At 35.1% G+C, this 25,088-nt stretch overlaps 1 protein-coding gene across 4 annotated transcripts in view; it reads right to left on the reverse strand.

Moving 5' to 3' along the window:
* Nucleotides 1-25,088, reverse strand: part of Fhos (Formin homology 2 domain containing) — a 420,893-nt gene that overhangs the window by 343,162 nt on the left and 52,643 nt on the right. For all 4 annotated transcript variants that reach the window (XR_012721172.1, XM_075303339.1, XM_075303338.1 and 1 more), the window contains exon 3: nt 6-62. Coding sequence is in view for 3 of the 4 variants with exons in the window: in XM_075303339.1 (XP_075159454.1) it covers nt 6-62 (57 nt within the window). In the remaining variant the exon portion in view is untranslated. The remainder of the gene's footprint in view (nt 1-5; nt 63-25,088) is intronic.

A 25,088-nucleotide genomic window follows, 5' to 3' on the forward strand; every position in this document is an offset into this window, starting at 1 on the left:
CTTACAGAACTGGTTGTGGATCCTGGTTTATAACTGGAGGGCAAAGACGATTTATATGATGTCTGAAAATAAAAACAAATCAAAATACCATATATTAAATCAGTAAAACTGAAGAGATGTGTATATTTTATTGAGACAAAAAAGATATTTGAGAAAGATGTTCATGAATGGAATATCCTAATTCACATACCACATACGTTTAAAACTTGCTACAATTGCATTCATTGCAGTAGATAAATGCAAATAGGATATATGCGAGTCCATATAATAGCTCTCTTTATACACTTTGAGAACCCATATTTGAAATTGACAAGAACAAGTGCCCATTTAAGTTATCACATTTGTTTATTATATAATTTAAGAAAGACTTTGAAAAGTTTTTTTGTTTTTTTTTTTTATACCCTCCACCATAGGATGGGGGTATATTAACTTTGTCATCCCGTTTGTAACACATCGAAATATTGGTCTAAGATACGATGTCCGTCCGTCCGTCTGTTGGAACATTCATGTAAAAATCGGTCCCTATCGGTCGATAATTATATATAGCCCCATATAAACCAGATTTTGATTGCGGACCCTCGTGAAGGAGCAAATTTCACCTGATCCATTTGAAATTTAGTACGTGGTGTTAGTATATGGTCCTTAACATTAATGCAAAAATTGGTGCATGTCGACCCAGATTTGATCTCCGGAACCTCTTGGAGGAGCAAATTTCATCCGATTCGATAAAAATTTTGTACGTTGAGTTAGTATATGGCCTCCAAAAATCATTCATAAATTGGTCCATATCCGTCCATAATTATATATAGCTTCCATATAAACCGATCCTCAGATTTGACCTCAAGAGCCTCTTTGAGGAGCAAATTTCAACCGATTCGATTACACTTTTGTAGGTTGAGTTAGTATATAGCCTCTAAAAACCATCCATAAATTGGTTAATATCGGTCTACAATTATATGTAGCACCCATATAAACCGCGAAAAAATTGGTTCATATCGGTTGGTAAATACTTATTCGATTGTGGATTATAGCCTTTAGTCGAAGCTTCTACGCAATCCATGGTGGAGGGTACATAAGATTCGGTCCGGACGGACTTACGGCAGTGTATATATGTATTTGATTTATTTTTTCTATTAAAGGATCCCTCTCTCACGACAGGAAAAAAAATTGGTTTTTGTTTCACGAGCACAGTGGCGACACGTCTCCATGTACGTCCATTACGCCACCCATTCATGTAACCGGACTCGATGTCGCTTTTGTAAAAGGTTATACTCGTATGTCAGTATATATAAGTTTTTCAACAAAGATCCTCTTTTGTTTTAGCCATCAGCACACTTTGTTCCACGTTCGATTCGTTGGGAGGCGAGGACTACCCAGAAGGGTAGTACAGGTATATAATGGACGTGCCAGCAGGACAAGAATGCAACTCATGGATTTGAGTGCAGTTTTATTCCATCTCTTGCGCCACATATAGGCGGCCTCTGGGAGGAGGCCGTTAAAAGGTTTAAGCACCATTTCAAAAGAATTTTTGTGTCTTATAAATTTACTTACGAATAATTGTCGACAAAATTGACCTGAATAGAGGGATTTCTTAATTCTTGTCCCATTAACGCAATATTTGAAGATCTGCCCATTCCCCTGGTCATTGTTTAAAAGAATCTCTCTTTACCAGTATAAATAAACACGCACTGTCTTGTGACGATGATGGAGTTATGTTAGGTTAAGTATAGTGGCGGCCCGAGATGGCAGACTCATTTAGACTAGGCAGTCCGTTGTGATACCTTAGGTGGTGAACTTCTATCTTATCAATAATTGCTGCCCGATTCTATATTAAGCTCATTGACAAGGGAGCTCCTTCTTATCGCCGATTCCGAACGGCGTTACACATTACGGTGAAACCACTGAGAGAAGTTTGGAAAGCTCAGAAATCCACCGCCACGATTGGTGATAGACCTTAGCCTTAAATATGCAAGGCGGACATTCTGACCAATACACCACGGTGGCCCCCATTAAGGTGATGATGGAGTTGGATGACTGGAGAACTGTGATCAATTGGCGGTTGGGCTGTATTTCTATGTAGCAGAGATCTTCCAATCCGACCAGAGCAACAAGTCCTTGGGCTAAACGAGATGAAGGAGTTACTTGCAAAGAAGTAATCTTAGATATACTTTGTTTCCTTTTTAGTACATTATAATCATTTCCTCTATTATTTATCATCAAACTATAAGCCAGCTAGTAATTATAATTTGGGAGCCATGTATGAACCTATGGCTTTGTAACAAAAACAACAAAATATCAATTTCCCTTTTGAAGAACATAACATAGTTTTATTTTCCCCTTCTTTTTCGATTTCATCCCACTGTGGTACCATGTCAGTGCTCACTTATTCGCATGTTTTACTGTTGAAATGTGACTGCCGCTAAGCGCTCACGTCTACAAGGTCCATATGCTGTGGGCAAGTGCGTCTTCCTATATATAACCCATTTGAATGTTAATTTTCTTTTATTTTTCGTCTGTTGTAAATTTGTACATCAATCACATCCGATTTTATTTATTTTTCATTATTTGCCACACATTGTTCGCCTCACTGTCGAGCCAATTATTCTCATGACGATATTTTGAGCACTTAATGTATAACCGAGTTTATAGGAATAGGGGACAGATAGGCGGTCATCTTCTTTGGGATGATGCAGCACGTCTGTAAAGATTCAGCAATGCTTTGTCAATTTTCCGATGGGTAAATTCAATTTTTACCCTCCATTGGTTCGCTATTGGCAGTGTGCGTTTAATGGTGAATACGTGCGTTGTGCCCCATGACATATAAAATTCTAAATGGATTTATTTATTGTTTGAAGGGATGGCAGGGAAGTATAACATAAGGGAGAACGGATCTATAAGCATATTAGGGTGGTTTGATGCTGATTACAAGCCTAAACCGATCTTCATGAAATTTGGTAAGCTAATGTTTTTGTTTGTTTCTTAATTTATTTTATCATACACAACCAAATTTAACATAGATCTTATAAATTAAAGTGCATGAATTATACAATACAATTACAATGTTATCCACACATTAATCTATATATATAAAATTCAAAGTATGTTTGTTTATTTGTTTGTATGTTCCGGGTAAGTTCGGGAACGGGTACCTAATTTTTTTTGATATCAGGTCGGGGAGGGGGATCTCCACTTTGTCCGACTTTTTGAAAATTGTACCGAAGTTGACCGATAGACAAAGATACGCTACTTTATTTTTCGATATTTGGTCGAGGAGGGGTGCCTCCCTTTCCGCGACATTTTTTTTTAAGTACATTGAAATACAAAAATTCTCGGATTTTTACCCTCCTTGTTTACAGTGGAAAAACTAAAATTCCCCAACTTGCTTGAAATTTACATGGAACATGGGGGGGTTATGAAATTTATATGGGGTACCTGATTTTTTCATATTTGGTCGGGGACCTCCTTTTTCCTTACGTATACACAGTGAAACAATTAAAATGTTCCAGTTTACTTGAAATTTACAGAGGACGCACAGTGTCGTGAGGGCGGCCAAAAATCAAAAATATCACTGTACTAGTTTGTAAAAAAGGTTGATTTCGTTTTACAAACAATACTTCATTTATGTTGAATCAAAATGAATTTTTAAAAAATGTTATATTCCCAAAAAGTTATGAGCATTCAAAGTTAATAGTTCTAGTAAAAAATATCGATATATAAAAATTATAAAAATTGCCCAAATTTAATTCCGTAAGTTAAAATAAAAATTGTCGGTAAAGCAGTATAATTTAGGATTGTATAAACGTGTTAGAATATAATGATATGGCAACTCGCTATTTTGGGCTCATTTGGTGGATCATATAGGGTTTACCGTTACACCGAATGTAAACAAAAAGCGAAAATCGAAGTTTGTTAAAACATTCAAGTTCAGTGGAGTAAAAAAAACACCAAAAAAACACTTTTTTAATATTTTAATATAATATTTGGGCAAGTGTGTAGAGTATAAAAAATTTAGTTTCGCGTCCCCGTTCATCCCCCTTTCATTTATTCTTTAAATTTTCAGTGTCGAGACAGGTGGAAATTCGACAATTTTTTAATATTTGGTTTAGGCATCGTACTCCAATTGCTGCCCAGGGAGAAATAATTGCTTATTTAGAAGAAGAGTTAAAGTTGAAAGAATGATTTTGCAGTCTGAACCAAATATTACTATCATAGAAAAGCAAATAATAAGAAGGCTAAGATTTATAATGAAATAACTTAATTTCTTATCCAAAGTGAATCCAATACTGAGGAATGTTCTGAAACTATAATTGCAGAAAAATTTTTGAGTCAGTATGAATCGAGTGATACGGATTATGACAGCTTTAGTGAATAAGGAAAAATATTTAGTTTTATTTATTTAATCACTTCCTTAATATTTTCTCTTGGAGACTTCGCAAGACAAATCTGGGGATCGGTTTATATGGGGGCTATATATAATTATGAACCGATGTGGACCAATTTTTGCATGGTTGTTAGAGACCATATACCAATATCATGTACCAAATTTCAGGCGGATCGGATGAAATGTGCTTCTCTTTGAGGCTCCGCAACCCAAATCTGGGGATCGGTTTATATGGGGTCTATATATAATTATGGACCGATGTGGACCAATTTTTGCATGGTTGTTAGAGACCATATACCAACATCATGTACCAAATTTCAGCCGGATCGGATGAAATTTGCTTCTCTTTGAGGTTCCGCAAGCCAAATCTAAGGATCGGTTTATATGGGGGCTATATATAATTATGGACCGATGTGAACCAATTTTTGCATGGTTGTTAGAGACCATATACCAACACCATGTACCAAATTTCAGCCGGATCGGATGAAATTTGCTTCTCTTTTAGGCTCCGCAAGCCAAATCTGGAGATCGGTTTATATGGGGGCTATATATAATTATGGACCGATGTGGACCAATTTTTGCATGGTTGTTAGAGACCATATACCAACACCATATACCAAATTTCAGCCGGATCGGATGAAATATGCTTCTGTTAGAGGCTCCACAAGCCAAATCTGAGGGTCCCTTTATATGGGGGCTATACGTAAAAGTGGACCGATATGGCCCATTTTCAATACCGTCCGACCTAGAACGATAACAACTACTTATGCCAAGTTTCAAGTCGATAGCTTGTTTCGTTCGGAAGTTAGCGTGATTTCAACAGACGGACGGACGGACGGACTTGCTTAGATCGACTCAGAATTTCACCACGACCCAGAATATATATACTTTATGGGGTCTTAGAGCAATATTTCGATGTGTTACAAACGGAATGACAAAGTTAATATACCCCCATCCTATGATGGAGGGTATAAAAAACACTTTTGAAATATGTCGAACAAAAGGTTATTCTGATAATTTTATTTTACTAAATGCGAAAATGCTTTATATTAAAATCTTAATGGATCTAAGATTTTAATATCAAGCGAGTACGGAAATAAATAAATTACGACTATTTAAAAATTGCAACTAACTGAAGCACATGTACCAGTTCTGTGATAGGTCCGTCAGTGAAAATTTGCACCAATTTCCCATAGGGTACTTTATGGGGTCTTATAGTAATACTTAGGTTAGATTAGGTTAGGTGGCAGCCCGATGTATCAGGCTCACTTAGACTATTCAGTCCATTGGGATACCACATTGGTGAACTTCTCTCTTATCACTGAGTGCTGCCCGATTCTATGTTAAGCTCAATGACAAGGGACCTCTATTTTTTAGCCGAGTCCGAACGGCGTTCCACATTGCAGTGAAACCACTTAGAGAAGCTTTGAAACCCTCAGAAATGTCACCAGCACTACTGAGGTGGGATAATCCATCGCTGAAAAACTTTTTGGTATTCGGTCGAAGCAGGAATCGAACCCACGACCTTTTGTATGCAAGGCGGGCATGCTAACCATTGCACCACGGTGGATGTGTTACAAACGTAATGCCAAAGTTAATATACCCCCCCCCCCCCATCCTATGGTGGAGGGTATAAAAAGGGGAAACATTGTACACAAATTAAACATAATCATTTACTAAATTGATGTCTCCCACAAAATAGTTCAGAATTTCTTAAAATGTGTAAATTTTAACAATCATGAACTTCGTATGGCACTAAAGAAATTTTTTCAATTTTTTTCCACGAATATGTCGACAAATATTTACTTATTTTTGTGAAATTGACGTGGCATTTGCGTTTGTAGCATAGTTTATGTTAGTTAAAATCTTCAAAAATTAACTTAATTTTTCTAAAATTGACGAAAATATTCCTTCCTGATGGGGTTACTGTTTTGTACAGTGTACCATAAGGCATATTTCACAAGATAATTGGAAGAAAGTTGTGAACCACAATTATCAATATTGTATTCCAAAAAGACAATTATTTTTTCACTGACAATGGATATGATGATGAAGTTGTCGCCACATTCAAATACCGAGACGCCACAAATCTTACACTGATAAATTGTATCTTGCCACTATTTATGCAACATTGTACACGCATGATTTATTACTTTTGTTTGCAATTTGTCAAATGACTACCAAAATGAAGATTTACAAACATGGCAAGAGAAGAGGAAAGAGCTAAATTTGTCCACAGGCGACTATGTGAATATAATACCACAAACACAATCAAAAATACACTAAAAGAAGAATTTCTACCAAAGAAGATTACACCAGTAGAAAAAATCATAAATAAACCTAAACACAATGTTCATGGGTTCGTTCACGATGTCATGAACGGCTTTCCTTTTTCACTGGCCATCAAAACTATTGCCATTTTACATGGGCTTGTCATAGGAGAGAAGCATTACGTTTCCAGAATCTTACATTGCTTTAGAAGTTGTGTCATAGAAGTTTATTTGAATGAAGAAATTAAAAAAAAAAAAAAAACAAAACAAAAAAAAAAAAAAAAAAACGGAAAAATATAACTTTTTTCACCTATTTCACATTCTATTTTTATCAATATTTTTTATTAAACTCTTATTCTCTGGCATATATCTATTTATGTTTCGATGTAGCCCTTAAATATATGATATTCCTGATATTGGAAATCTAGAGGCATTTCAAGTCCATATAGAAATATTGGTCAATCCAAGCAAAAATAAAATTGGAAGTTGTTCCACAAACAGTTCTTTTAAAGCGCATCCCAGAATTCCCCCGCGATTTGTTCAACTTCCGATGCAGTCCTTTTAGACAAGTCGACAAACATTTCTTCAGAAGCGCATCTTGGGATCCCCCAATGAGTTTTTTTCCACTTCCCATGCAGTCCTCTTAGACAAGTCCACACAAATTTCTTCTAAAGCGCATCTTGCGATCCCCCCAATGAGTTTTTTCTACTTCCCATGCAGTTCTTTTGGACAAGTATTACAAAGACCTCAATTAGGTTATTTAAGTGCAAATTTAAATTTTGGACAATTAAATTTCACGAAAAAAAAATAGAAAATTGATAAAAAAGTAAAAAAATTATAATAAAACAAGTATATACGGCCGGAAGTTCGGCCAGGCCGAATCTTATGTACCCTTCACCATGGATTGCGTAGAAACTTCTACCAAAGGCTGTCATCCACAATCGTATTAATTGGGTTGCGGTAACACTTGCCAATGGCAACGTATTTTAAAAAATCTTTAACACCGTCTTCTAAATTGTAAGTTAGTCCATACGGGGGATATATTAAACAAAAAAGGCCGATTAAATACGTATATAATTCAGTTCGACAAAATTTTCTATAGAAATAAAATGTTGACTAAATTTTCTATAGAAATAAAATTTTGAAAAAATATTCTATGGAAATAAAATTTAGACAAAATTTTCTATAGAAATAAAATTTTGACAAAATTAACTACAGAAATAAAATTTTGATAAAATTTTCTATATAAATACAATTTTGACAACATTTTCTATAGAAATAAAATTTTGACAAAATTTTCTACAGAAATAAAATTTTAACAAAATTTTCTACAGAAATAAAATTTTGACAAAACTTTCTATAATAATTTTGACAACACACAAAAAATTTTTTTCTGATTCAATCACGAAATTAATTGATCCAATTAATTTTTTAATTGAAATGTCTTCAATCACAGACATGATAGTATCAATTAAAAAAATAATTGAAGGTCAATAAAAAAATTAATTGATCCAATTAAAAAATTAATTGATACTATTAATTTTTGTGATTGATTTTTGTTTCAATTAAAAAAATTGTTGATTCAATTAAATTTTTAATCGAATATTTTTTAAAACTCAATTAAAATTTTAACTGGAAAATTTTTCGTGAAATTTTTTTCTGTAAAAGTTTTCTATAGAAATAAAATTTTGGTAGATTAGTTTTGGCGATATGGACAAATTTTTGTGTGATTGGCCATTGGCTATATATAACTATAGACCGATATGGACCAATTTTTGCATGGCTTTTAGCGGGCATATACTAGTGCAATGTACCAAATTTCAACTGAATCGGATGAATTTTGCTCCTCCAAGAGGTTCCGGAGGTCAAATCTGGGGATGATTTATATGGGGGCTATATATAATTATGGACCGATATGGACCAATTTTTGTATGGTTGTTAGATACCATATACTAAAATCACGTACCAAATTTTAACTGGATCGGATTAAATTTGCTCTTCCAAGAGGCTCTGGAGTTCAAATCTGAGGATCGGTTTATATGGCGTCTATATATAATTACGGTCCGATATGAACCAATTTTTGCATGGTTGTTAGAGACCATATACTAACACCACGTACCAAATTTCAACCGGATCGGATGAATTTTGCTCCTCTAAGAGGCTCCGGAGTTCAAATCTGGGGATCGGTTTATATGGGGGCTATATATAATTATGGACCGATGCGGACCAATTTTTGCATGGTTGGTAGAGACCATATACTAACACCATGTACCAAATTTCAGCCGGATCGGATGAAATGTGCTTCTTTTAGAGGGTCTGCAAGCCAAATTTGGGGGTCCCTTTATATGGGGGTTACACGTAAAAGTTGACCGATATGGCCCATTTGCAATACCGTCCGACCTACATCAATAGCAGCTACTTGTGCCAAGTTTCAAGTCGATAGCTTGTTTCGTTCGGAAGTTAGCGTGATTTCAACAGACGGACGGACGGACATGCTCAGATCGACTCAGAATTTCACCACGACCCAGAATATATATACTTTATGGGGTCTTAGAGCAATATTTCGATGTGTTACAAACGGAATGACAAAGTTAATATACCCCCATCCTATGGTGGAGGGTATAAAAACAAATGTCATCCCCACTGGGATTTGAAACTGTGTCGATTGACTTTTACTCTACCATGGAAGTTCTTTTGAAAAGAAAAATATTTGATTAAAAAAATTGCCGCTGGTGAGATTTTAACCTGCGTTTCTTATTTGGTCGTTCATACTAGGTTAGGTTAGGTTAGATTATGTGGCAGCCCGATGTGTCAGGCTCACTTAGACTATTCAGTCCATTGTGATACCACAGTGGTGAACTTCTCTCTTATCACTGAGTGCTGCCCGATTCCATGTTAAGCTCAATGACAAGGGACCTCCTTTTTATAGCCGAGTCCGAACGGCGTTCCACATTCCAGTGAAACCACTTAGAGAAGCTTTGAAACCCTCAGAAATATCACCAGCATTACTGAGGTGGGATAATCCACCGCTGAAAAACTTTTTGGTGTTCGGTCGTAGCAGGAATCGAACCCACGACCTTGTGTATGCAAGGCGGGCATGCTAACCATTGCACCACGGTGGCTCGTTCATACTAATAAAGAACATCTCGAGAAGCAGTGAGTGTGCTACGGTGTTCTGTCATGGTGAGTGTGCTAGGGCGTTCTGTTATGGTGCCAACAAACCCAGGTCGGTGTGAAAAAGTTTTTCAAATTGTAAAAATTAAATAATAGGAAAATAACAATGTTAAAAATAAAAAACTGAAGTTGGTTGAAAAAATTTTTTTTTCGCTTTTTAAATTTCTTCATTCAAATGAACTTCCAAGGCACAACTTCTAAAACAATGCAAAGGATCCAAAAAGGGAGTTCTTCCGTCCTATGACAAGCCCATGTAAAATTCATTGGAGATGATCCAAGTTTGCACAAATTCCGGATCACAGATTGGTGATCCAAACTACTTTTTTGAAAATTCTTTTTTGGCTGGGATGTTTTGATTAAGCCCCCATAAAGTCGAATTTAGTATAGAGACGTATTGAAGAAGATGATTAATTAAAAACCGTTTTCACTAATTATTACCAAAAGTTTTTTACTACACTACGCTTTATAAAACTATGTTCTCATCAATTAGAACAAGTCTCAAGTGTTCATAAGGCAAAATATTGAGATATCGATCATTGGTAGACTTAATTGAAAAGAAGACCAATAAATTGTGTATTGTGTACACTGCACTGATGAGTTAGTCTGACATATGAGTACACCTTCAGTAATCGTTTATATTGTAGTGTAGAATTCTATAAAAATTATAGAAAATCAAGTTTTCAAAAGGAGCACTTCAATTTTATTTCATTTCAATATTTCAAAAACATCATAACATCTCAGCAAAAAAAAATGGAAGTTCTTCTAAAGGCACAACTTTAAAAGCACTTCAAAAAATATCCTCCGAACAATGTTCTTCATTTAACTACACAGGATGTTCATTTGTTAATTAAATTTTTATAACTCACTTTTTTTCATATTTTTAATGGTTAATTTTTACATTCTTTGTTTCAAATAGGTTAAAAACAGATTTAGAAATAAAAAAGTGGTACAAATTATTAAAATGTTGTCAAAAACAATCCAAAATCCATTTTAGAAAAATCGCGAATTTTTGAAGTCAAACATTTATGACAAGCGTTGGAATGCATTAAAAATCATAAAAAGTTATAGAAATTATTTATTTGGCAAAATATCACAAAATTGTTTAATTCACATCCAAAACGCTATATTCGGATTACACCTGAAGAAGTCATACAAATACAGTGCAAATGGTGGACATCCATCATGTGACAAGTCCATGTTAAACTCATCGCTTCTGCGCCAATTTTGCACCACTTCCGGATCCAAAAAGAACACTTTCACACCTTTTTTCTGATTCAATCACGAAATTAATTGATCTAATTAATTATACCCTCCATCATAGGATGGGGGTATATTAACTTTGTCATTCCGTTTGTAAAACATCGAAATATTGCTCTTAGACCCCATAAAGTATATATATTCTGGGTCGTGGTGAAATTCTGAGTCGATCTAAGCATGTCCGTCCGTCCGTCCGTCTATTGAAATCACGCTAACTTCCGAACGAAACAAGCTATCGACTTGAAACTTGGCACAAGTAGTTGTTATCGATGTAGGTTGGATGGTATTGAAAATGGGCCATATCGGTCCACTTTTACGTATAGCCCCCATATAAAGGAACCCTCAGATTTGGCTTGTGGAGCCTCAAACAGAAGCATATTTTATCCGATCCAGCTGAAATTTGGTACATGGTGTTGGTATATGGTCTCTAACAACCATGCAAAAATTGGTCCATATCGGTCCATAATTATATATAGGCCCCATATAAACCGATCCCCAGATTTGGCTTGTGGAGCCTCTAACAGAAGCATATTTCATCCGATCCGACTGAAATTTGGTACATGGTGTTAGTATATGGTCTCTAACAACCATGCAAAAATTGGTCCACATCGGTCCATAATTATATATAGCCCCCATATAAACCGATCCCCAGATTTGGCTTGCGGAGCCTAAAAGAGAAGCAAATTTCATCTGATCCGCCTGAAATTTGGTACATGATGTTGGTATATGGTCTCTAACAACCATGCAAAAATTGGTCCACATCGCTTCATAATTATATATAACCCCCATATAAACTGGTCCCCAGATTTGGCTTGCGGAGCCTCAAAGAGAAGCAAATTTCATCCGATCCGGCTGAAATTTGGTACATGATGTTAGGTTATGGTCTCTAACAACCGTGACACAATTGGTCCATATCGGTCCATAATTATATATAGCCCCCATATAAAACGTTCTCCAGATTTAACCTCCGGAGCCTCTTGGAGGAGCAAAATTCATCCGATCCGGTTCAAATTAGGAACGTGGTGTTAGTATATGGTCGCTAACAACCATACCAAAATTGGTCCAATCACACAAAAATTGGTCTACATCGGTTCATAATCATGGTTGCCACTCGAGCCACAAATAATCTACCAAGATTTTATTTCTATATAAAATTTTGTCAAATGTTTATTTCTATAGAAAATTTTGTTAAAATTTTATTTCTGTAGAAATTTTTGTCAAAATTTTCTTTCTATAGAATATTTTGTCAAAATTTTTATTTTTATAGAAAATTTTGTTAAAATTTTATTTCTGTAGAAAATTTTGTCAAAATTTTATGTCTTCTTTGTCAAACTGAATTATATACGTATTGGATCGATCTTTTTTGATTTAATATATACCACGTATGGACTTACATACAATTTAGAAGATGGTGGTAGGAGGTTTAAAGATACCTTGCCATCGGCAAGCGTTACCGCAACTTAAGTAATTCGATTGTGGATGGCAGTGTTTAGAAGAAGTTTCTACGCAATCCATGATGGAGGGTACATAAGCTTCGGCCTGGCCGAACTTACGGCCGTATATACTTGTTTTTAATTGAAATGTCTTCAATCACAGAAATGATAGTATCAATTAAATAAGTAATTGAAGGTCAATTAAAAAATTAATTGATACCATTAATTTTTGTGATTGATTTTTTGTTTCAATTAAAAAAATTTGTTGAATCAATTAAATTTGCAATTAAATATTTTTTAAAACTCAATTAAAATTTTAATTGGCATAATTTTCGTGAATTTTTTTTCTGTGTACAGCAGTTAGTACGAAAACCGGTTTTAAAAAAATTTGAATTTTCGGATTACCCGAAACACGATTTTCAAACAAAACAACCGGTTATATGGACACACTACACCATATAGAACGATCTCCCGATTTGATTTCTTGATGGCATCGAAGCAGTAGTTTACAACCGATTTAAAATCTAATGGTATTTTAAGGTCGTAAAAAGCTTAACCCATTGTGGCATATATCAGGTTACGTTCTGAAATAGCCCATATATACACTATTTTTTATGTGCATTCCACATAAAGTTTTCCAAATTGAATGCGTTCTTTGGTGGTGGGTATACGCAGAGAAGGAATATGATCACCTCAAACATGTTTCAGGAGCAAAATGTTATTTTTGTATGATGACCATGTAACATGTTTGTCACTAAAATGTTATTTTCTCGTCATTATTTCCGAGGAAATAACATGGTTGCGAAAACCATGTTACATGGTCACCACCCAAAAATAACATTTTGCTCTTAAAACATGTTTGAGGTGATCATATTCCTTCTCTGGGTGTATTTAAGATTCAGCCGAACTTTTGGCCTATATACGTTTGGCAGTTCCTCTGGCCGCATATACAAAAACGGAATGGTTTTTGGTCAACGACAAAAGGTATTTTTATAAAGATCATAACATTTTGATGTTGGCACCCATGTTTCTTCTCAGAACAAGAATTTATTTTTCTGACGACGAAAACTCGAACTTCATTCTAATTTAAAATTGAATATCTCGTTAAAAAGAAATTTTAAGCTTGCGTGCTGTCATTAAATATTTACATAAAAAAGGTTTATCGGGACAAGAAATTCATAATGATATGGTGAATGTGTTAGGTGATAGTGCTCCTTCGTATGCAACAGTAAAAAATTGGGTTGATGAATTTAAACGTGGTCGTACAAGCATTGAAGATGAACCACGCAGTGGACGTCCAAAAACAGCAACAACTACAGAAATTTTAGCCAAAGTGCATGATATGGTATTAAATGATCGACGAATAAAAGTGCGTGAAATTGCTAATATCATGGGCATCTCAAATGATTTTGCATGAAGAACTACAGATGAAAAACCTTTCTGCAAGATGGGTGCCGCCTTTGTTAAGAGTCGATCAAAAACGCATAAGAGTGAACATTTCTCAAGCTTGTTTGGATCGTTTTAAGCGAAATAAAATGGATTTTAAGCGTCGTTTCATAACTGTTGATGAGACATGGATCCACCACTATACTTCAGAGACAAAAGAACAGTCCAAACATTGGACTGAAGCTGGAGGAAGTGTCCCAAAGAAGGCAAAAACAATTCAATCGGCTGGGAAGGTTATGGCAACGGTTTTTTGATTGACTATCTGCAAAAGGGTAAAACAATAAATTCAGAATACTATTGCAACCTTTTGGATCAATTAAATGTACAAATTCGAGAAAAACGTCCTGGCTTACAACACAAAAAAATAATTTTTTATCAAGACAACGCACAAGAGTGTTTTAACAATGGCTAAAATCATCGAATTAAAGTACGAGTTGCTTGACCACCCACCTTATTCTCCTGATTTAGCTCCCAGTAACTTTTACTTGTTCTCAAATCTAAAACAAATCCTTGCTGGCAAGCGTTTTACCTCAAATGAAGATGCAATTACAGTTGTGAACCACTATTTTGAAGACCTTGAGGAAAACTATTTTAATCAAGGGATAGAAATGCGTTGGACTAAGTGTATTGAAGTTTCAGGAGATTATAGTGAAAAATAAAAATATTTTTGAAAAACCAACTATTCTCTTTCGTTGATAGGCTGCTAAGAAGTTTCCGAACCGCCCTCGTATTATTCTATTTCAAAACTTCATAACAATTTAAATATTTGTGTACAAATTAATATTTTATTATACCCTGCGCCACACTGTGGAACAGGGTATTATAAGTTAGTGCATATGTTTGTAACACCCAGAAGGAGACGAGATAGACACATGGTGTCTTTGGCAATAATGCTCAGGGTGGGTCCCTGAGTCGATATAACCATGTCCGTCTGTCCGTCCGTCCGTCCGTCTGTCTGTGAACACATTTTTGTGATCAAAGCCTAGGTCGCAATTTAAGTCCAATCGCCTTGAAATTTGGCACATGTTCCTAATTTGGGTCAGAATAGAACCCTATTGATTTTGGAAGAAATCGGTTCAGATTTAGATATAGCTCCCATATATATCTTTCGCCCGATATGCACTAATATGGACCCAGCAGCCAGAGTTTTATACCGGTTTGCTTGAAATTTTGTACAAACATAACACTTAGTCGTATAGTCAAGTGTGCAAAATTTGATTGAAATCTCTTCAGATTTAGATATAGCTCCCATATATATCTTTCGCCCGATATGGACTTATATGGCCCCAGAAGCCAGATTTTTGGCCGAATTTGGTTGAAATTTTGCAGTAGGAGTACAATTAGTAGTGTAGTCAAGTGTGCAAAATTTAATTGAAATCGGTTCAGATTTAGATATTGCTCCCATATATATCTTTCGCCCGATATGGACTTATATGGCCCCAGAAGCCAGATTTTTTGCCGAATTTGGTTGAAATTTTGCACAGGAAGTAGATTTAGAATTGTAGTTATGCGTGCCAAATTTGGTTGTAATCGATTCAGATTTAGATATAGCTCCCATATATATCTTTCGCCCGATATGGACTAATATGGTCCTAGAAGCCAGAGTTTTTGCCCAATTTGTTTGAAATTTTGCACTAGGAGTACAATTAGTAGTGCAGTAAAGTGTGCAAAATTTGATTGAAATCGGTTCAGATTTAGATATAGTTCCCATATATAGCTTTCGCCCGATTTACACTCATATGACCACAGAGGCCAATTTTTTGCTCCGATTTAGTTCAAATTTTGCACAGGGAGTAGAATTAACATTGTAGCTATGCGTGCCAAATTTGGTTTAAATCGGTTCAGATTTAAATATATCTCCCATATATAGCTTTCGCCCGATTTACACTCGTATGACCACAGAGGCCAATTTTTAACTCCGATTTAGTTAAAATTTTGCACAGGGAGTAGAATTAGCATTGTTGCTATGCGTGCCAAATTTGGTTGAAATCGGTTCTGATTTAGATATAGCTCCCATATATATGTTTTTTGATTTCGACAAAAATGGCCAAAATACCAACATTTTCCTTGTAAAATCGCCACTGCTTAGTCGAAAAGTTGTAAAAATGACTCTAAATTTCCTAAACTGCTAATACATATATATCGAGCGATAAATCATAAATAAACTTTTGCGAAGTTTCCTTAAAATTGCTTCAGATTTAAATACTTCCCATAATTTTTACTAACATTGTGTTCCAACCTAGTGCATTAGCCGACTAAAATTTTGAGTCTATAGATTTTGTAGAAGTCTATTAAATTCTGTCCAGATGGAGTGATATTTAAATGTATGTATTTGGGACAAACCTTTATATATAGCCCCCAACACATTTGAGGGATGTGATATGGTATCGAAAATTTAGATCTACAAAGTGGTGCAGGGTATAATATAGTCGGACCCGCCCGACTTTAGACTTTCCTTACTTGTTTTTACTAAAATTGTGTTCCACCCTAGTGCATTAGCCAACTTAAATTTTGAGTCTATAGATTTTGTAAAAGTCTATCAAATTCTGTCGAAATCGAGTGATATTTAAATGTATGTATTTGGGACAAACCTTTATATATAGCACCCAACACATTTGACAGATGTGATATGATATCGAAAATTTAGATCTACAAAGTGGTGCAGGGTATAATATAGTCGGCCCCGCTTGACTTTAGACGTTCCTTACTTGTTTTTTTTCTGTGTAAGTCGACCTAGTGATTGTTTCAGAATATTTTTGTTTGTTTCTGTATGTTGCAAAGGCTAAAATACCCACAAATTTGACCAGGACTTATATCCCTTTCCGACCTATAGCCGATCCACGTGATAGATTTTCCTAAATTTTTGAATTCTGTTATTTATGTGTACATAGAACATTTTAAATTAATAAGTTTGTTCAGTTTGATCCTGTATCGTGTTTTTTCAGGATACGCACAATTGTTGCCGTCCGGTAAATTCCGGTAAAAGTCCGGACGTAAAAATATCAAAAAACACAAAATAATCACGAAGTTACTGTTTGCATACAATATTTAATATGTTTTCTTATTGAAAACAGTTGTTTGATGAAATATTCCACAACTTAAATAATTTTAATTTATTTGCAAACTTACATCTTCCACTAATTTTTACAAATGCGCAAAGTACACTGCTGAAACTACAAAATTAATATAAAAAACAAATATTTATAACGGTTTTTCACATTCTTCGACAAATATTACAGAAATTATAGAGACTTAAACTTACCCGCACAATTGTGCGTACACGGTCGGAAAGGGATATAGGTCTTAATGACCGAAAAAAAACTTTTTGCTGTTCCTTCTGAGCCCTTAGCTGGAAAAGTTCATTTTTGCCCACAGTGGCCCTTTGAGACCTATGAGATGGAATATAATTTTTAATATTTGGTCGAACCATTCTCCTATTTTGTAATCGATGAATGTGTGGTAAAATTTCAACGATACACGAATATACATTTTCTTCGAATATTTTTCATGCCTCTTGTGTATATTTCCACACATTATATGCTTCAACACTAGAGAAGACAACCTAGAGAGGGATATGTTGAATATATGAATTAGCGTTTTTAACACTCGAACATTTTTCCTGTTGAAATGAGAATTCAAAATATTGCAAAACATAGTCCAAACACAACACTTGAAAATATTTCAAAAAATATATGCCAAATGAAATTTGTAAATTTATTTTTTTTCGGGCAATTACGCCATGAATGTAAGCTCTAAGGATAAATAAACATAGATCAAGTATCAAACAAGCATTTTACTTTAGTCATTACAGATTTAGTTGTGCAGATGTTGTAATGAATATGGTGGATGTTTTCTGTGATTGTCATGTTTAACATGTTTAAAAATCGAAATTGGTGAGTATGGGCAATACAACATACCATTGTAATTTCCATTTCTAAATGAAATATTACCCAGAAAAAAATACCCAATTTCAGGTATTTGGGTATTTTTATACCCTTCACCACTACTGTGGTACAGGGTATAATAAGTTTGTGCATTTATATGTAACGCCAAGAAATAGTTGTCAGAGACCCATCTTTTAGTATACCGATCGGCTTAGAATTAAATTCTGAGTCGATTTAGCGATGTCCGTCTGTCTGTCCGTCCGTCCGTCTGTCTGTATATGTAATTTTGTGCACAAAGTACAGCTCGCAATTTAAGTCCGATCGCTCTCAAATTCGGCATAGGGCCGTTTCTTGGGACAGAGACAATCGCTATTGGTTTTGGAAAAAATTGGTTCAGATTTAGATATATCTGCCATATATATTTATCCCCGTTTTGGTCATAGTTAGCGTGTTTCACAACCAATTTTCTTGAAATACCGTACATCCAAATATTTTATGAATCTCGAAAATCTTGCAAAATATTAGCCAATCGTTTCAGATTTAGATATAGCTCCCATATATATCTTTCGTCCGATTTAGACTCATATGACCACAGAGGCCAAAGTTTACTACCAATCTTCGTCAAATTTTGCACAATGCTTGGTAAATTTGATTGAAATCGGTTCAAATTTAGATATAGCTCCCATATATATCTTTCGTCCGATTTGAACTTATATGGCCACAAAAGCCAGAGTTTTGCCGTGATTTGTTTCAAATTTTGTACAAGGGGTACGTTTAATAGTATCGTTAAGTGTGTCAAATTTTGTTAAAATCGGTTCAGATTTAGATATAGCTCACATATATATCTTTCGCCCGATTTGAACTTATATGGTCCCAAAAGCCAGAGTTTTGCCCTGACTTCAAATTTTGCACAAGCGGTACTGTTAACGATACTATTGTATGTGTCAAATATGATCAAAATCTATTCAGAGTTAGATATAGCTCCCATATATATCTTTCGTCCGATTTGAACGTATAAGGCCTCAAAATCCAGGATTTTGCCGTGATTTGCTTCAAATTTCGCACAAGGAGTACGTTTAGTAGTATCGGTAATTGTGCCAAATTTGGTTGAAATCGGTTCAGATTTAGATATGGCTCCCATATATATCTTCCGTCCGATTTGCACTCATATGACCAGGGGGGCCAAAGTTATACTCCCATTTACGTGAAATTCCGCATACATAGCAGAATTATTATTCTAACTATACATGTCAAATTTAGTCAAAATCGGTTCAGATTATATATATAGCTCCCATATATACGTACACCAGAGTTGGGGAAATATGGTAGACTGTTACACATTTTAGACCCATTTTCAATGGAAGTTTCCTACAATTAACTGGATAGCGTTAGCCGATTTAAATTTTAATTCTAGAGATTTTGTAGAAGTAAAAAATTGTCTCCTTTATATAGCTTCCAGCAAATGTGAAGTAGTTGAGATGGTAACACAAATTTTGGCCTACATAGAGGTGAAGGGTATAATATAGTCGGCCCCGCCCGACTTTAGATTTTACTTACTTGTTTAAATTTCAATTTAAAAAATGTCTACACAGATTTTCATATACAGAAGAAGGATTTTCTTTCCTAAGGACCTAAATTAAAAAAAATTGTTCTTTTGTCCAGACAAAATTTTCGTTAACACTTAAATGCATATCTGTTAAGATATGCATTAAAAAATCGTTTCTGTAATAACATAACATATATGCCCCAAATACATTTTGTTTCCAGCATATATATTTTCAGGATTGGTCCAAACAAAATATTGTTTGTATTGTTCAAACATATTATGTTTCAACTTTGGCATACACTGATAGAAAAAATTTTAATGAAATTTTCTTTGTGTGGATATATTTTTAAGACGCCAATTGGTTACTTCCATTCGTTTACTTGCAGCATACTCTCTAGGTCTCTCTTTCAAGACACATATATGTTTATAGGCTATTTCTAAATTAATATATGTTTGCATCCAAGCATTTTATATTTACAAGCACTTTGTGTCCCAAACATAATATATTGCAACATATTAACATATATGTCCCATTTTTTATACCCTACACCATAAGGGGGTATATTAACTTTGTCATTCCGTTTGTTACTCATCGAAATATTGCTCTAAGACCCCATAAAGTATATATATTCTGGGTCGTGGTGAAATTCTGAGTCGATCTGAGCATGTCCGTTCGTCCTTCCGTCTGTTGAAATCACGCTACCTTCCGAACGAACCAAGCTATCGACTTGAAACTTGGCACAAGTAGTTGTTATGGATGTAGGTCAGATGGTATTGCAAATGGGCCAAATCGGTCCACTTTTACGTATAGCCCCCATATAAACGGACCCCCAAATTTGGCTTGCCGATCCTCTAAGAGAAGCAAATTTCATCCGATCCGGCTTAAATTGTGTACATGGTGTTAGTATATGGTCTCTAACAACCATGCAAAAATTGGTCCACATCGGTCCATAATTATATATAGCCACCATATAAACCTAACCCCGATTTGGTTTGCGGAGCCTCTAAGAGAAGAAAATTTCATCCGATCCGGCTGAAATTTGGTACATGGTGTTAGTATATGGTATATAATGACCATGCAAAAATTGGTCAACATCGGTGCATAATTATATATAGCCCCCATATAAACCGATCACCAGATTTGACCTCCGGAGCCTCTTGGAAGACCAAAATTCATCTGATTCAGTTGAAATTTGGTACGTGGTGTTAATATATGACCTCAAACACCCACGCAAAAATTCGTCGAAATCGGTCTATAATTATATATAGCCCCCATATAAACCGAACCCCAGATTTGACCTCCGGAGCCCCTTGGAAGAGCAAAATTCATCAGATTCGGTTGAAATTTGGTACGTGATGTTAGTATATGGTATCCAACAACCATGCCCTCAGATAAATCGATCCCCAATCACACAAAAATTGGTCCATATCAAGTTCATAATTGTATATAGCCCCAATATAAGCGACCCCCATATTTCAATTCTGGGTCTCTACGTACCGTGCAAAAGTCCATATCGATTCGTAATTATTTGTGGGCTTACCTATACATACCTTTTTTGTCTAGTATATACCACGTATGGACTAACTCACAATTTAGAAAACGATGTTAAGAAGTTTTAATATACCACAACCCAAGTAATTCGATTGTGGATGACAGTCTTTCGTAGAAGTTTCTACGCAATCCATGGTGGAGGGTAGATAAACTTCGGCCTGGCCGAACTTATGACCGTATATACTTGTTTTTTTTTTTTTTTTTAATGTGGTGAGTACTAGTATATATTTTTGTCGGAGGGTTTTAAGGGTTAAATGAATACAAAAGATTAGAGAAAGACGTTACAATGCGTCTCATTAATTGTCTGATCTTAAACAACTTTTTTTTACAATTCAGGGGTATATAAAAATGTTACCCGATTTAAATTCTTGGATTCTTTTGGTCAAAATTTGGAATCGGTTAAAGCTGTAACCATTTATTGGCCTTAGCTGTAACCCTTTAATTAGAATATCATCCAATTATTTTATTCTGGTCCCTATAGTGTAAGGTATAGATATCAAACAATTCTCACCTTATTATCTTACATCATATACGACTTCAAGAGGGTATGAAAACCATATTTATATGGTTTTGTTGTGCCAGGAATTTCGCAAAGAACCAGAAATCAACATAATCCAACATAAACAATATATCTGTTACGCTAAAACCTCTCCCCATTTTCTTAAAACTGTCTGCATTTGAAAATTATACAATATTCGAATTATAAATAACTTTAGGGCTATCATCATGACACACATTACGAGTATCTTTTGCAATCGATTCACTAAATGACTGAGGCATTACCATGCAATGCAATAGAACTTGAGAACTTCGGTTGGATTTTCGCAACGTTATTTAGTCTGTATTTCACTTGAAATGTACACAAATTGCGGCACATGGTCTCTTGGTAGTCAGCCAAAGAGCACAACGCTAATCAGCCATTGGGTCAGCCATCCATTCATCTTTCCAACCACCCAACCAGTCGAACCAACCGTCCACCCGTCCGTCCGTCAGTCCAAGCACTACATTTCAAACATATGTTTGAATTCCGTATTGTCTAAACAAATGCTGTAATGAGGCATAAACAATTTTTACATAGACATTCGCCAACAAAGAATAATTATTTACATTTCTTTGCTTTTTCAAAAAACAAGAGAAAAACTTTGTAAAATGTGCGATTCCCCACTATTGATTATATTCAGATGTTCTTTTCTTTTCTTTTCTTTCTTTTTTTTTTTTTTTGATTGGAGCAAATTAACAAATTTACTAACAAATACCTGTTGCCGATGCATATTTTTATTCAATTACATGATATCGGTTCAATGAGCCTGTAGTACCACAAGAAAAACTCTACACTGTTGCCGTTGAGAATTTCTAAACGAGTTGCATAAAAAGTGTCATTCGCAATAAAAAGTGACATACTGATTTATAATAACTAAAGGGTGATTTTGTAGCTATTATATTTTTGGCAGCACTGGTTTTAATAGCTGAAGCAGGTTTCGTGTTTTGTTTCACTGTCAAACTTCTTAAGTTTGATCTATAATTTAACCATTAATCGTCTTACAAACGAACAACGCGTGAAAATTATTGAATTTTAGTTTTATCAAAAAATTATTTTCAGAGATCAAGCTCATTTTTTCTCAGTGGGTAGGCAAATACAGTGCACTCGCGGTAACGTGAACTAATGAAAACCAAAACACTAAATAGCCATATTCAGGGGTTTTACACTTTCTAGCGTGATAATTTTTAATTTTTGTTATTAGTCATATTAAAAACTTAAATTATAAATTTAATTTCATGAAATATTTAAAAAACAAGTATATACAGCAGTAAGTTCGGCCGGGCCGAATCTTAACTACCCACCACCATGAACCAAATATTAGAGTTTCCTTTGAAATTTCAAGAGGGCTTGAGGACACTTCCGGGAGATAAATTTAAAGATTTCACCTATGAGGACTATATCAGATTCTGGATTTATAAGAACCATTTTTGTTTGAGTTTTAGAGGAATTATTAACATCTCTTGTAAGTGTGCAAGAAAATTATAAAATAACGTCTTGATTTGAAATCTTAAATCTGTAGATTTTCACCCAAAAAGTAAAATTTGAAAATTTTACATTGAGTTTCAAGAAATTTTCATGATTAGTTGGCCTTCTACACCCTCAAGAAGTGAAGTCGGTCTATATGGAGGCATTACCAAATGGACCGATAAAAACTTAATCCGATCACCTTTTTGTGAGCCTAAAATACCAGAATGTTTACAATTTCGGGCAAATCAGATAAAAAAACTACGGTTTCTAGAAACCCAAGGAGTTAAATCTGGAAATCGTTCTTATGGGGGCTATACTAAAATATGGACCGATACTCACCGTTTTCGGCACACCTCTTTATGGCCCGAAAATACCTCTAGATTTCCAATTTCAGGCAAATTGGATAAAAACCTCGGATTCTAGAAGCCCAAGAAGTAAAATCGGGAAATCGGTCTATATGGGGACTATACCAAAACATGGACCGATACTCAAATTGCAAATTGGATAAAAACTGCAGTTTATATAAGCCCAAGAAGTAAAATCGGGAGATCGGTCTATATGGGGGCTATACCAAAATATGGATCGATACTCACAATTTTTGGCACACGTATTTGTAGTTCTACAATACCTCTAGATTTCCCATTTCAGGCAAATTGGATAAAAACTACGATTTCTATAAGCCCAAGACCCCAAGCCGGGAGGTCGGTTTATATGGGGACTATATCAAAACCTGGACCGATATAGCCCATCTTCGAACTTGACCTGCCTGCAGACAAAAGACGAGTTTGTGCAAAATTTCACCACGATTGCTTCATTATTGAAGACTGTAGCGTGATTACAACAGACAGACAGACAGACGGACAGACGGACATCGTTATATCGTCTTAGAATTTCTCCCTGATCAAGAATATATATACTTTATATAGTCGGAAATCGATATTTCGATGTGTTACAAACGGAATGACAAACTTATTATACCCCCGTCACCATTCTATGGTGGTGGGTATAAAAAGAGATCGGAAAAATATCAGTGGGTGTGGAAATATAAAGTAATTTAAATTAATAATTAAAATTCACGAAAAAAAAAGCAAAATGAGATCACAAAAAATCCATAGATGCATTTGTGAATCCGATTTAACCAGTGTTGCTAGTATTGGGTGTCTTTTCCAAAATTGGGGATATTTTTTCGTGGATGATTTTTGAATTGGGGATTTGGTGGGGATTTTTCAGAAATTTGGGGATTTTTGTGAGATAATATAGATATAATAAATGAGGTTTAAAGTTAGTTGGAGACCCAAGCGTTAATTTACAATTCACTCTGCTTGGCTCAGAAGATTCGGATCCAAGTAATGTCCCCTCATACGTATAGAATAGGATCATATCGGGCTAACAACGCTTTCATATTGATCCATCACTCAATTTTATTTTTTGACTGTTTAGAACTAAGTTCCCATTTTCATTTATCGCGCATTTAGAAGATGATTTGCATAAGATAAAAATTCGATGACTCTTTATATTCATAATTAATTCTGATAAAGACTTATATGGGATGAGGAGCCACCGTAGTGCAATGGTTAGCATGCCCGCCTTGCATACACAAGGACGTGGGTTCGATTCCTGCTTCGACCGAACATCAAAAAGTTTTTCAGCGGTGGATTATCCCACCTCAGTAATGCTGGCGATATTTCTGAGGGTTTCAAAGCTTCTCTAAGTGGTTTCACTACAATGTGGAACGCCGTTCGGACTCGGCTATAAAAAGGAGGTCCCTCGTCATTGAGCTTAATATGGAATCGGGCAGCACTCAGTGATAAGAGAGAAGTTCACCAATGTGGTATCACAATGGACTGAATAGTCTAAGTGAGCCTGATACATCGGGGTGCCACCTAACCTAACCTATATCGGATGATATTTTGAACACTCGTCTCCTGGATTTGTATTTTGAAATCTTCATTTTATTGTGCTTCGCAAATTGCCATAACAAAAATTGCATTTTTTCAATTTTCAAATTAATACGGATTTTCTACAGCAGTGCTTATTCCTTTACTTTTTTGTTGATGAAGTAGGGAGTTTTGAGCCTTTAACGTCAAATTTCATGTATATCAGTTTTTCTTAAAACTTTATGACAAAAAAAAAAAAT

Source organism: Haematobia irritans, chromosome 4 (assembly GCF_050003625.1).
Source record: "Haematobia irritans isolate KBUSLIRL chromosome 4, ASM5000362v1, whole genome shotgun sequence".
Taxonomy (NCBI): Eukaryota; Metazoa; Arthropoda; class Insecta; order Diptera; family Muscidae; genus Haematobia; species Haematobia irritans.